Below are 14,346 nucleotides of genomic sequence, written 5' to 3'. Positions count from 1 at the left end.
AGATGCCATTCCTGCCAAGCAACCACTTCATCAGTCAAGTCTGGCAGAGGAGTTTGTCCCCTCTGGTGAGAGTTTGTTCAGTCTAACTCAAGTTAACAAATATTTGCTTCTCAGCCTTAGAGTCACAAAGGTAGAATTTCAGGAAATGCTGATCGATCTGCTGTTCTATTACCACGGTAAAGGGATTAAATTCCAGTCTCCAGGCTCAATGACATTACTGTATGAATTTTTAATGATTTATTTTAATGTTGCCTCTCTCTCTGGAGGGGTGAGAGACTTAGGGGTCACGGGGAGAACGCCAGCTAAGTAACATAACTTAAAAGTACATCCCCAAAGAAAATCTCAGTACCTTATTTGGATTTCTCTGGCTCTGGGATGCCTCAGAACAGCGTTTAACAAAGCGTTTGCAAATCGGAAAAGAGAAAAAAAATTTGTTGGCCTGTACGTCTCCCCTTGGCCCCCCTCCCCCGTTATGTGTTAGCTGCCCTTGCTAGAATGTGAGCTACATGGAGACAGGGAACATCTGGCTCTTCTTGTATTGTCTCTCCAGCACCCAACGCAGTGCCTGGCGAATGCTAGGCTCCCATTAATGCCTTCTCTGTCTCTCTCTCTTTGGTTCTTCATCCAATCTGTCTATATCAACCTACCACCTGTAATGACAAAGGAAGAGTGGGCTAAGCAAGCATCAGGGTGCTAAGCTGATACAGACTGCAGAAGAGCCCCCCAATCTGGAGCAGTATACACCTGGCTCCATCCTGCTAGCCCAGCGTTCTGCTAGCCACATGGTCTAGTGGAGGCTGTGCCTCTCCCAAGGCAGGGGGGACATCTTTGTACTTCTTTTCTTGCTATATTTTTGAAGCAAATATTCCTGTATAAAAATGTTATTGAGTGAAATGAAACTGGGGAATTAATTGATGGAGGCTAACAGTAGAAAAAAACACCCTGGAATGACAACTCATACTGACTGTAGGAGAGAAAGTCTTGCCCAACCTCTTGGGAACCCCTAGATTTCTGACAGGTGAGAGAGTGAGCCTGCTTTCTTCAGAAGAGTGAAGAGAGAGAGAGAGAGAGAGAGAGAGAGAGAGAGAGAGAGAGAGAGAGAGAGAGAGAGAGAGAGAAGATAGATAGATAGATATAGATAGATAGATAGATAGATAGATAGATAGATAGATAGATAGATAGATAGATAGATAATCAGTTTAAAGGAACTGACATTCTAATGGAGGAGACAACATATGGAAGGAAGCAGTGAGCAGGGAGGGAGATTCTGCTTTAGAAAGTTACAGGGATAGTGAGTAGAGCTAAGGGGAGGAGATGGCCACACCCGTTCCAAGAGTAAAGCCAGTCTTAATGGTATTTTTATGGTTCTATCCCTGGGGGTAGGTGGGGTGTATGTGAAAAATATCCTTTAGAAGGAAGCAGACAGATGATAAAGAGGTGACTTACAGAATCCAAGAATTTAAGTGCCTCACAATCTAGGACAAACAGGGCTCTGAAAAACGAGACCCCTCACTCTCTATCAGACCCAACAATGCTCTTATCCAGTCTCTGTTTTAAGCCTTCCAATGAGCAGGAAGCCCCAGTCACACCTTGGGAAAGCTCAGATAACTAGGAAGATTTTCCTGCCTGCACATTTCCCATTCTACCTTCCCAGGATCCCACCCACTTCTGTCTGCCTGGTCCAAACAGCTCAAGCCTCTTCAGAGGCTTCCAGACTGGCGCACAGATCTCTTGGACTTTGCTTCTTGCTGGGCAGAAGCAGAGCCCAGGAAAGAGAGGGGAGGGCTCTCTTTGACATGGCAGCCAGGGACCTTACCTGCCAGAGATTATAGACACTTAAGACAATGGAGATGACGGTCAGAATGATGATAGCTATGGAGTATTCGATATAACCTTGAGACAGCCACAGAGTCAGAGTAAAGGCTTGGAACACGTAAAATGGATTCAAAACCTGCCAAGGAAAGACATCATTAGGCCTGGAAAGTCTTTCTTCTCCACTGCTTGGGCCCCATAGGTCAGGAAGACAGCGGGGTCATCTTCTTTCATTAAAAAGTCTGAGCCTCTTTGTGTTGGGAGATAGCCCACAGTCTGTGATGCCAGGGGTTTGCTTTTTGGTGTTCTCAATGCACTGAAAAAATGGATGAGGCTGAACAGACCTTTCATGGTGATTCTCAGGAGGTCCCCAGGACGCCCCAGGAGTCAGGTCAGTCTCTAGCTGTGCCATGAATGACAGGAGACCCTGAGCACAGGGAGGCCTAAGGCTAGATTCAAGAGCCACACAGAGAGGCTCTGGCATAACTCAACCCTGTGCCCTTCTCTGAGAATCCCTCCACACATGCACTCCAGTGTCTCTTGACATGATCTATTTGCTGTGCAGTTGTTTGTGTCTGACTCTTGGTGACCCCTTTTGGGGTTTTCTTGGCAGAGATACTGGAGTGGTTTGCCATTTCCTTCTCCAGCCCATTTTATAGATGAGGAACTGAGGCAAACAGGGTGAAGCGACTTGCCCAGGGTCACACAGCCAGTGTCTGAGGCTGGATTTGAACCAGGAAGACAGGGGCAGCTAAGTGGCATAATGCATAGAGCACCGGCCCTGCATTCAGAAGGACCTGAGTTCAAATTCGACCTCAGACATATAATACTTCCCGGCTGTGTGACCCTAGGCAAGTCACTTAACCACATTGCCTAGCCAAAAAAAAAGAAATGAACTCCAGAAGATGAGTCTTCCTGGAGAGGCCTGGCACTCTGTGCACTACGGTACCCTGAGTTCTCCTCAATTTGCCAAGAAGCTTTGGTGACCTCCAGCTGGCTGAAGCTTGAGCGGATCTGGAGACTGAACACATGGTGGAAGGGAGTCCTCAGTTTGAGTTCCCAGGGCTATCAGAGGTGCCCAGGAGCTCTTTGCATGAGGAGGCACATGCTGGCAATGGTGTCTACACTAGCCCCTTGCCTCAAGGCAATCCTGTCCTTGCGTGTTTCTTCTCCCAGTGGCAGAGTTGATGAAACTTTTTCTGCTCCACTTTGGTTCTGGAAATGAGGTGACGTGTGCAGCCCTGGCTAATGAGAGCTGCTCAGCCTCAGTCACAAACATGCCTCAATGGTGAGTTCTCCAGGAAGGGGAATTGAAAGCTCTAGGATCTCTTCCTTTCCTCTCATTATTTTTTGGCACTTTGTTGCCATAAACTGTCTTCGTCTCTGCTTTAACACACTTTACTTACAAACAACAGCAACTCTGTTTGCTTAGAGCAAAATGGTTTTATGGTGAATTCTGCAAGGATGCCGATGCCATTTGGTGCTCAGGAATGCTCACTAGCATATTGGAGGGGAAAAACTTCCAAAGGAAGAGCAGCATGATACATTAGTGTTGTGCTTTGCACTCAGTGCTCAGAGCCCTTTTGTAAATTGGCATTTACCTCACTTGCCTTCTGAAGCCAAACCCGAAGAAAGAAGGGTTAGATTTTGTTTATTAAGAGGACCTGGGTTCAGATCCTGGCTATTTCACTCACTAGCTGTGTGATCTTGGGCATTTAACTTGGTGGGGGAGCTCAGCTTCCTCAGCCATAAAATAAGGTAATTTGACTAGCTAGTCTCTGAGATTCTTCCCCTCTCAGGGCCTAAAATCTTAGGAACTTACAGATCAGTTCCCAGAAAACTAATGCGGATTGCCAAGAAACCCTACTTAGACCCTGGGCCTGGCCTCCATGATCCAAAAATGCAGCTCCAAGGAAAGGCTCCCAGGGCAGCTCTTTGAAGCCGAATTGCCATTTAGTACAAAAGACAGCTGGCTAGTGGCTTTGATTGGAAGAGCTTCAAAGAGGGAGGGAAGCTAATTGAAAAAGTGGGGCTGGAGGCAGCTTACCTGTTTAACAAGGAGTTTCCAGACAGGCTGAATCTCAACCTCAATGGTATTCAGGCCACAGATGAGCCTCCTGGAAGACATTGATCGTTCATCAGAAAGACGCCAGCAAATAAGGGGAGGCTCAGCCCTAGCTCAGCTCTCAGCTCATGGTAACAACTTTTACCCGTTCTCTTCTTCAACCCATTTTTGGGTCTCATCATTTCTTTGAATTATCATCAAAATGCCCCCCCTAAAAAGCACATGAATTTGCACCTGCTTAATTGAGGCTGAATTTTCTCCACAAAGTCATTTCATTTAAAATACATATTACACAAACATGTGCTCATTCTCCCATCTTAAGGGTGTTTCGCTACATAAGTGCCACTCCAATTCATTTCCCATCCTGGTCATAAATCTATTGACCTTGGGTCCCCAAAGGCCACAAATATGGATCCCAAGTTTTGGTACGTTTTGCCAAAGTGGAAAGGCTTCACGTGTGGTTCCCAAAGCACAGTGCAGCTACTATCATAAGACCAAGAATAAGACTAAGTTTGGAAAGATGAATCAACAAGGTTGGACAAAAGGTGATGAATTCATGGGCCACGTCAACTCAGGAAGCTAAAAAAAATTGGTGCCCACTCCTGTGGGTGGGGTTTATGCTTCTGCAATGGCAGGGCCGGAAAATGGGAAAGAGGAGACTAAGAATGGATCCCATTGTTTTTGGATGATTTATAAACATTATGTGTTGGCATTTCCAATGAGAGCTCTTTGTATAATGATCAATGCATTGCTAAACTCTTAGAGGAGTCGACCTCCACCAATAACAGACTCTTTAATCAGTGTACACAAAGATACTTTCTTCAACAAGAGAGCTCAGAAGCCCTGGTCTTGACAAGCATGAAATCATATTATAAAAACAAAGTTGACCATATGTTGACATACAGGAAATTATTGGTTCCAGACACAGGGTCATTTCCAAATCGGTTATCTGCATGCAGCTAGACCATTGATAACAAGGAGCAACAGTCAATATCAAGAACAAATTAGAAATTATGACTAAATGGGAAGAGGACACTGTGTGGAATTTCACTGGCTTCAATGTGACATTCAAAGAATCCACATGGGGGGGCAAGAGAGGGAAGAGACAGGAGAGAGAGAGAGAGAGAGAGAGAGACAGACAGACAGACAGACAGACAGACAGACAGACAGACAGACAGACAGACAGACAGGAGAGAGAGAGAGAGAGAGAGAGAGAGAGAGAGAGAAGAGAGAGAGAGAGAGAGAGACACAGAGAGAGAGAGAGAGAGAGAGAGAGAGAGAGAGAGAGAGAGAGAGAGGGAGGGAGAGAGAGAGAGAGACAGAGAGAGACAGAGAGAGACAGAGAGAGAGAGAGAGAGAGAGAGAGAGAGAGAGAGAGAGAGAGAGAGGAGAGAGAGACAGAGAGAGAGAAAACGAGAGAGAGACACAGAGAGAGAGAGAGAGAGAGAACAAGAGAGAGAGAGAGAGAGAGAGAAGAGAGAGAGAAGAGAGAGAAGAGAGAGAGAGGGAGGGAGAGAGAGACAGAGACAGAGAGAGAATAAGAGAGAGAGGAAGGGAGGGAGGGAGAATGAATGAGAAGAGAGAGAGGATGAATGAGAAAGAGAGAAGAATGACTATCTTGAAAGAACTGTTTTATCTTGAAAAGAAACATTATAAAGAGAATTCTTAAGTGATTTTGGTTGCTATTCAAAGAAAAATGAATGGTGGGACTATGTTTCCAGAACTGATAAGAAATCACCCATTGGAATCGTAGCTGAAGATTGCTTTGGCTGTGATATTGTGCACAGCTGACGGGTATTTTTTTTGAATGTGGATGTCTTTGTTTCATTGCACTGTTACTCTAGCCCCAGTTCAAACTCGTGATATTCAAAACACACATCTTCATTCCCCTTGCTTTGCCGAGCATGAACTTTCTTCTCACATCCCTATTGCTGTGGAAGGCCCCTCCATCCTTGCTCCAGTCAGGCTGCAGTCCCCGGCATTGTCTCTTATTCTAATCTCTCCCTCGAGTCAGTGGCCAGTCTTGATGATTCTGCCTCCTCTCAGCTCTCTCCTTCACCGCCTTCCCCACCTTCACATGCTATGGCACTGGCCCATGCCCCTTTCACCTTGTCTCACGTTGACTGCTCTAGCTTCCTGTGGGTCACCCTGTGTCCAGCCTCTCCTCTTTCCAATGCATTTTCCACACAGCTTGTAAAAAAATATGGCTCCAGTCTACCTTGCCAGGCTTATCAAATGCAAAACCTTTCACAATTTTAGTGCACTCTTTTTTCTGCCTCTATCTTTTCAGCTTTGCTGTGCAACATTCTCCATTCACACACTTCAGATTGTTGTTAAAATGAAATTCCCATTCCTGTTGTGAGAAAGGATTAGGAGTTGGGCTTCCACAACAGAACAATGGGATTCTGAGGACTTCCAAGATCTTGTGGACAGTCCCTCAACCAATCAGAAAGTGCCCCAAATATTCTACAAACAACTAGTTCCTTAAGAAAGAGCCCTGGAGGCTAAACCAGTTGCAATGGTAGGGTCAAGGATGGGGCCTCAACAGGGCAAAGGCTTTTCTCCACTATGCTTGCTTAATGAGCTTATTGAATATTAACTAACACACCCCGAGGGCAGAGATAGCCACCAGTTTTGAACTTGGGACACATAGGACACATGAACTAACATGACACGGAGGAACATGGGATGGGCGGTTCAGGAAGAGTGTAACTCAGATGAGCTGGTCCAACCCTGGGCTCAGGTGGGTGGAGTATGGATCTTACTAACCATTTAAAAGTTGATTCTATGGTTGTACCAGGGAGCAAGTGCTATTACAGTGTAGTGTGGTGTGCCCGCTTCTCTTGAGAAGGGTAATAAAGGCTTTCCTTCACTCACTCCTGTAGTAGATTTTTGTTTCATATTTTTGTAACACCAAGAATTTATGCAATCCATTCCCCCTGCCAAGAATTCAAGATCAGCCTCTTTGGCTCTGACCTGTTGAGTGGCATCAGAGAAGTCACTGATAGACCAGATGGACTGCGTGGATTGAGGGGAAGAAGCATTTATTATGCTCCTACTGTGCATTGTGCTGAGCACATTACAGAAAGGATCTCATTTTCTCCTTTAACAGTTGAGGACATTGAGGCAGAAAGAGGTTAAATGATTTTTGCATAAGGTTAGTAAGTATCTAAGCTAGGGTTTGAACTCCAGTCTTCCTGACTTCAGGCCTGACCTCTGCTCACTGCACAACCCAGCTACTCTTGTTGGTCTAGATTACCATCAAGGTCCCTTCTGACTCTCCAATTCTGTGACCCCAAAGTCAACTGTCTTCTCTCGGAATCAGCTTCTCTAGGCATCTCTATAATTCCCTGATTGTGATCGTGCTGATTATTGATGAGATCCAAGAGTTCCATGGGAAGAAGATGCCTGGGAGATGGCCTGAAAGATTCAGTTCTCAGGAAAGAGACAGGGCCTTTCAAGACGAAGCCCAAGGCATTGCATGACTTATTCTGTCTCCTTGCTTGATAAGTATGTCTGGGGGGAAGACACCCCTTCTCCACATCTCACCTCCTACTATTGTCGAGCAGAGGGAGAATAAGACCGAAGAATGAAAGGCTGGCAAGCCCCCAGGAGGAACAGTCTGACTCCCACTTTCTAGAGGCCGGGGGATTCTTCAGGAAGCCCCACCCCCTACCTGATCTCTTGCTCTTCCTTCCCCAGGCCAGATCCAAACGTGTTGTGGATGTCGGAGCAGGAGTTACTGTCTTCCAGAAGCCTGTGGTGTCAACGAAGAGACAGATTCAGCTGCTGGTTACACCACGCTCCCAAGGCCTCAGAGCCTCTAACCCAGCCCCTCCCGTTGCCACTCCCCACCCACCCAGGGCTTTTGTGAGCTACAAGCAGACTTACCCGACTTTCTGGAATCGTTCCTCCACGTTGTCCCAGACGTACCTGATTTTCTGCACCTGGATACATCGCACCTGTAAAAGCCAAGGTGAGAAGGACACATCTGAGCCACTCAGGGCATCCCCTGCCCTCCAGTGGAAAGCTCCCTGGCCTTCTTATCAGGGGATACAGGTTCGAGTCTCAGCTCTAGCCCCGGGATGCAAGTGACCTAAGGCCAGCCCTTTCCCCCTTGGGCTGCAGTTACCTCATCTATTAAATGAGAGGGTCCTTTCCACTTCTCACTCTCACCCTGTGTGCCCTATATTCTAACCATCTATCGATGGTTTACAAACCTTGCATTGTTCTCGTAGCAGAGTAGATGAAACTCCCAAAGGTTATTGTCCAAGGCCCTACAGCTAGTAAGAGTCACAACCAGGCCCCAAAGTCTGTCTTCTGATTCAGTTCAGGGCACTAACCACTCCCCCACCCTGCCTGTGCATCCCCATAGGTGCCAGCCCTCCCCCACACTCCCACCTCCCTGTTAAAACCACTCACTTTTAGCTCTGGCTTCAGGACGGCTCTATTTATGACCGAATGACGGTCAGCAACAATGTCTCCTGATTTGGGGTTTATGGGGTTCTTCAGTACAGACAAATACAGGCAGAACACTTTCTTCCTTGTGTATTTCTGAAATTCATCCTAGGAAAAGACAACTGAGCTCAGGCAATTTCCCAGTATTCCTCAGGTGACACAGTGGATGAGGGTGGGCCACCAAGCCATCATCCTTACTGCACACCTACTGTGTGCAAGGCTCGGGCCTCAGGCTGGCCCTCAGTTTCCAGACCCAGGAAGCCAGTGCCAACATCGAACAGCTTCTATCTAGAAATGTACTGAAAAAACAGATTTTAAATACTAGCTGCCATTGCAATATAGCCTACACTAGGTACTGCTTAATATCAATCTTCTTGAATCCAATTTCATCCAGTGTGTTGCAATTAGCGTTCATTAAAGACCTACTTAATATGTCAGATGTTGCATTAACCTTTACAAAAACCAAACAGTCTCTGACCTCCAGGCATTTACCTTCTACTCATTAGACCCTCAGAACAAGCTTTCTGTGAAGTGGGTAGATAATGGAAAACTATTACCTCCATTTTACAGATGAAGAAACTGAGGTTCAGAGAAGGCTAAATGACTGCTGGAGGTTGCAAAGTAATTGGTTTGATGAGAAAAAAAAAAGCTCAGGCCTTGGAATCCCTGCTCCAACACTTCCTGGTCTTGTGATGCTGGACTAGTAAATCACTTAACCTTGCTAGAACCTCAGTTTCCTCATCTGTAAAATGGACATTTCATCAGTGTGAGAACTCAGATAGCAAGCCAGAATCCTAGTGAGTTGCCAGAGGCCCAGAGAGGGTGCACAATTTTTCCATAGTCACACAGCTGGGAAAGATCTGAATACAGTTTTTCCTAAAGAATGCAAGCTTCTTGAGGGCAGGAATTGTTTCATTTTTGCTTTTGTTTTTTAGCACCCCGGAAGTCTGGGGAGCAGAGTGGGCTGGACAGAGCGGCAGCCACTTCCCCTCCCCCCCTGCAAAAACTAAGTCTACCTGGTGGCTTGGCCTCAGGAGGAATCCCCAGGGGAGGAAGATGAGGGAAGGGGAGGAGGAGGCAGAGGAGCTCAGATTGGAAGGAATCGCAGCCTCTGGTAAAGGGAGACACCTTTTCAATGCAGAAGGCCAGGGTCTCTCCGTTTCTGAGTATTTCCCTGTAGGCTTCTTTTCCAGGATGTCAGCCCAGCGAGCCTCCAAAACACCTAGAATGAGCCCGCTTTCAGCACCTGTTGTCACATGTCAGACAAGGGGAACCTACCGTTGTCCGAAGCAAAACAACGTCAGCTTCTTGCAAGGGACAGGGCACACAGTGTGCCCACACATTCCACTGTGGACGCCAGTAGAAAAGAAGCCTCAGAATGCCGCAGGACAGGACGGAGCCCAGCAGGCAAAGGGCTCTCCGCAGAGTCTGGGTCTGGTAGCCAAACGCCTCCTGGGGGGCAAACCGAAAGCCTTGTTAGCCTTCCCCAAGACAACTCGGAGCCGAGAAGCAGGGTCCGGACCAGGGAGAAGTCTGGTTTCAGCTCGTCCATTCTGGCCTGGGCACTCCTTGACTCCCTCGGCAAGACGACCAGGACAGGATGGGGCTGGAGCGAGCCAGTGGGCAGGGGCAGGAGACGGAGCCGGAGGGAGGGACTGACGGAAGACGAGGCCAGATTCAGTGCTTGGCGTAGCAATTACCATTTACCACATGCTCACTCTGAAATGACCTGGGCGTAGAACAAACGTTTTCTCAACCCCTTTTTTTTTTTAATTCCAAGAACTTTACTCTTTTAAAAAATTGAAAACGGGCAAAGAAAAGCATCACACAACGCCAGCTTCAGTCGGATTCGGTAGTATGCACACGGACAAGTTTGGCTACATGCGTCCCCTGATCACTTAGAACGGTGCCTTAAGTAAACACTTAACAAGTCCTTATCCATATTGATTGATCCAAAAAGCTCCTGGCATGCTTTATTACCACCAGGATTGGACACAAATGCCCATCTGGCATTTAAAGTCCTCCGCAGCCTACACCTGACCGAGCCTTTTGAGTTGGCTATACTGGGGTCCCCTCCCCACCATCCATCTACACACATGTCCAAGTCTCCCCCATCCTGATAAAACCCTCACTTGACTCTTCCAACCCTGCTAACTATCGTCCGCTGTCTCTTCTGCCCTTTGTAGCTAAACTTCTCCAAAAAGCATCTGTACCAGGTACTTCCACTGTCTCTCCCCTCACTCTCTTCTCAAGCCCTCACAATCCGGCTTGCGATCTGATCATTCCACTGAAACTGCCCTCCCGGAGTTACTAGCGATCTCTTAGTTGCTCAATCCAGTGACCTCTTAAGCTTCATTCTCCTCCATCGCTGGTTAGTCTTTGATGCCGTGGGTCACTCTCTCCTCCTTGACACTCTCTTCTCTGTTGGTTTTCGGGACACCTGCTCTTTCTCTCCCACTTATCCTCCTCCCTCTCTGACTGCTCCTTCTCATCTCCTTTGCTGTGTCCTCCTCCAAATCACACCCTCTAACTGTAGGGGTCCCTCAGGCTCTGTCCTGGGACTTCTCCTCTGTCCCATTTCACTGGGTAATTTCATTAGTTCCTAAGGATTTAATTACCACCTTTTTGGTGATGATTCTCAAATCTTCCTTTCCTGTCCGCATCTCTCTCCTGATCTCCAATCTTGGATCTCAAACTAGATATCCAGTAAACATCTTAAATTCAAAATGTCCAAAACAGAACTCATTATCTTTCCTCCTAAATCCTCCCCACTTCCTACTGTCCCTGTTACTGTACAGGACAACACCATCTTCCCGCTCCCTCTGGTTCACAACATAGGAGACATGCTTAGCTCCTCACTATCTCTTACCAGCCCCTGTCTGTATCCAATTTGCTGCCAAGGCCTGGTGATTTCACTTTTGTAGCATCTCTTTCATACACCGCCTACTCAATAAACTCCATTGACTCCCTATGGTCTCCTATGGTCTCTGGCATTCAAAGCCGCCAAACAGCCCAGCCCCCTCCTACCTTTCCAGTCTTCTTATATCTTACTTTGTTCCAGTGACACTGGCCTTCTGGCTATTCCACAAAGAAGACACTCTATCTCAACTCCAGAAATTTTCTGTGGCTGTCCTCCACACCTGAACACTTTATCTCCTCTTCTCTGACAAATGACCTTCCTGGCTTCCTTTAAGTCCCAGTTAAAATCTCACCTTCTACCAGGAGCCTTTCCTGATCCCTCTTAATTCTATTGCCTTCCCCCAGTTAATTATCTCCTCTTTATGCTATATATACTGCATGTGTTCACTTATCTCTCCCATTAGAATATAAGTTCCTTGAGGGCAGGGACTGTCTGTTGCCTCTTTTTGTAACCCAGAATTTGGCACAATGCCTGGCACATGGTAGGCACTTAAAATTAATGATCAGTTTTGCATTACTTTGAGTTTTGTCCCATGATGTTTATGTTTAAGTTTTCTTAGTTACTTTGGTAACATATCAATCTCCCCTCTCAAAATTAGTCTATTGTCAGCCTTCTAAGTAGTTTAGTCTGTAACTTGACTTACATAATTCCAATTATGAATGTATGAAAAATCTTATTTCTTTGGCTTATAGACAATGGATTCACGGGGGAGGGGCTGCTTCTTCCCCCAGGAATCAAAGGAGGAGGGGATTGAGAGAATTGTGGGAATTGAGTGTGTCACACTGACTTCATCTCGCGACTCAGTTCTGGAGCTAGCTCAGTTTCCTTTCTTTTATTTCTGTCTTGTGAGAAAACTTTGTTCAATTACAGGAATTGAGAGAAAACTTTATTGTGTTGTTTGAACATAGCCCTGTGTGACTGGGAAGCTGTACCTCCATGCCCAGAAACCTGGTCAGATTCAAAGACTGATGCAAGGAGTTTTCTCACAATTTTACATCTCAAACAGCCGATATGTCTTATCTGAAAACTAACTCCTTACTGGTCAATTATGTCTCCACATTCCTTTGGTTGAATACATACACTTAGGGGGAGTGGGAAACATTTTTTTTTCTGATCTCAGAGAATTGCACTTGTTTGATCAGCCTCCTAATCTTTCCTCCAATTAGAAATCAGATCACCTACTCTCATTTCCTGGCTTATATCTTGTTAATTGTTTTCTTTTAATGTATAAAAATCAGTTTCCTCCTGTATTCAGGGCTCAGCCCTGAGCTGAATAATGGGCTTCGTCTCAATTTGTTATGTAATTGGCATTCGTTGTTTAATAAATTGAAATGCTTGGAATCTCAAGCCTTTGTTTCTTTAGTCATTTCATCATTGAATCAAAGGACCACCCTCTCATACCAGTATTCTCCCAGTAACATTATAGACATGGAGCCTAAAAGTATCTTAAGAATCAGAGCTAAAGGGGAGACAGAGACAAGATGGCAGAATAGAAGCAGGGACTTGCTCTCCCAAATTCCCTTCCAAACAAAGTTAAAATAGGCCTCAAACTGAATTCTGAAGTAGCAGGACCCACAGAAGGCTGGGGTGAAACAATTAGCCAGCCCACGTCAGCTCAGAAAGTCAGCAGGAAAGGTCTGTCTCATCGGGGTGACAGTGGAGACCAGTTCAATGCCAGCAGCAGGTCTTGGGGGTGACTAGATCTGCAGCAGCAGCTTCTGGACCTCTCAGTTCATAGACAACTGATCAGAAGAAGATTGCAGAGGACTCTTTGCTGGCATTGGGAGCAGGACTCTGTTTCTGGGTTGCATTCCCAGGGCAAGGAAGAGAACTAACTAACTACAGAGGGACAGGGGCCCTGTTCACAGTTTCAGAGTAGAAAAAAGTGTGGTCACTCACAGACAAGAGCACAGGCCAGGACAGCAGTGACCACATCTCTCTTTATATCATACCACCTTGGAAAAATTGAAAACTTATCGAGCAGAACTAGCTCTGAAAACAGCAGCACAAAAAATCTGAAGCTCAAGACAGTCCCCCTCTACCCTGAGGGCAGAGCTCAATGTCAGCATAAAGTGAAAAGTCAAGAAATAAGACGGAAAAATAAGCAAACAACAAAAAAAGAGTGTGACCTTAGAAAGTTACTATAGTGACTCTGAAAAAAAAAAACAACAGTATCAAAATATCTACATGCAAAGCCTCAAAGAAAAATGTGAATTGGTCTCAAAACCAAAAAGAATTCCTAGAAAAACTCCAAAAGACTTTTAAAAATCAAATAAGAGAGGTACAGGAAAAATTCAGGAAAAGAAATGAGAATGATGAGAGAAAATCATGAAAAAAGAGTGAATAACTTGGTAAAGGAGGTACAAAAAATACTGAAGAAAATAATACTTTAAAAACAGAATTGATGAAATGGTAAAAGAAGCACAAAAATTCACTGAACAAAAGAACTCCTCAAAAAGAAGAATTATCTAAATGGAAAAGGATGTACAAAAGCTCACTGAAGAAAATAATTCCTTAAAAATCAGAATTGTCCAAGTAGAAGCTAATGACTTCATGTGATATCAAGAAACAATAAAACAGTCAAAAGAACGAAAAAAATAGAAGGAGATGTGAAATATCTCATTGGGAAAAAAACAATCTGGAAAATAGATACAGGAGAGACCATCTAAGAATTATTGGACTGCCTGAAAGCCATGATGGAAAAAAAAAAGAGTAAAGACATCACCTTTCAAGAAATTTTCAAGGAAAACTGCCTTGATATTCTAGAACCAGAAGGTAAAATAGAAATAGAAAGAATCCACCAACCACCTCCTGAAAAAATATTTCAAAATTAAAATTCTTGGGAATATTATGGCTACATTCCAGAGCTCCCAGGTCAAGGAGAAGTTATTGCAAGCAGCCAGAAAGAAACAATTTAAATATCATGGAGCCACAGTCAGGATAACACAAGATTCAGTAGCTTCTACATTAAAGAATCAGAGGACTTTGAATATGATATTCCAAAGGAGCTAGGTTTACAACCAAGAATCACCTATCCAGGAAAAACTGAGTATAATCCTTGAGGGAAGGAGGGGAAAAGGATATTTAATGA

At 45.2% G+C, this 14,346-nt stretch overlaps 1 protein-coding gene across 3 annotated transcripts in view; it reads right to left on the bottom strand.

Annotated features, from left to right (window-relative positions):
* ATP13A5 (ATPase 13A5) overlaps nucleotides 1-14,346 on the bottom strand; it is a 111,671-nt gene that overhangs the window by 75,613 nt on the left and 21,712 nt on the right. For all 3 annotated transcript variants that reach the window (XR_002320364.2, XR_013483439.1, XM_020964642.2), the window contains exons 2-7: nucleotides 9,614-9,787; nucleotides 8,300-8,443; nucleotides 7,769-7,839; nucleotides 7,554-7,634; nucleotides 3,860-3,929; nucleotides 1,817-1,951 (exon numbers count right to left, since the gene is read on the bottom strand). Coding sequence is in view for 1 of the 3 variants with exons in the window: in XM_020964642.2 (XP_020820301.1) it covers nucleotides 1,817-1,951; nucleotides 3,860-3,929; nucleotides 7,554-7,634; nucleotides 7,769-7,839; nucleotides 8,300-8,443; nucleotides 9,614-9,787 (675 nt within the window). In the remaining 2 variants the exon portion in view is untranslated. The remainder of the gene's footprint in view (nucleotides 1-1,816; nucleotides 1,952-3,859; nucleotides 3,930-7,553; nucleotides 7,635-7,768; nucleotides 7,840-8,299; nucleotides 8,444-9,613; nucleotides 9,788-14,346) is intronic.

Source organism: Phascolarctos cinereus, unplaced genomic scaffold (genome assembly GCF_003287225.1).
Source record: "Phascolarctos cinereus isolate Bilbo 61053 unplaced genomic scaffold, phaCin_HiC Scaffold_7;HRSCAF=346, whole genome shotgun sequence".
Classification (NCBI taxonomy): Eukaryota; Metazoa; Chordata; class Mammalia; order Diprotodontia; family Phascolarctidae; genus Phascolarctos; species Phascolarctos cinereus.
This window is presented reverse-complemented; position numbering and strand designations above follow the sequence as displayed.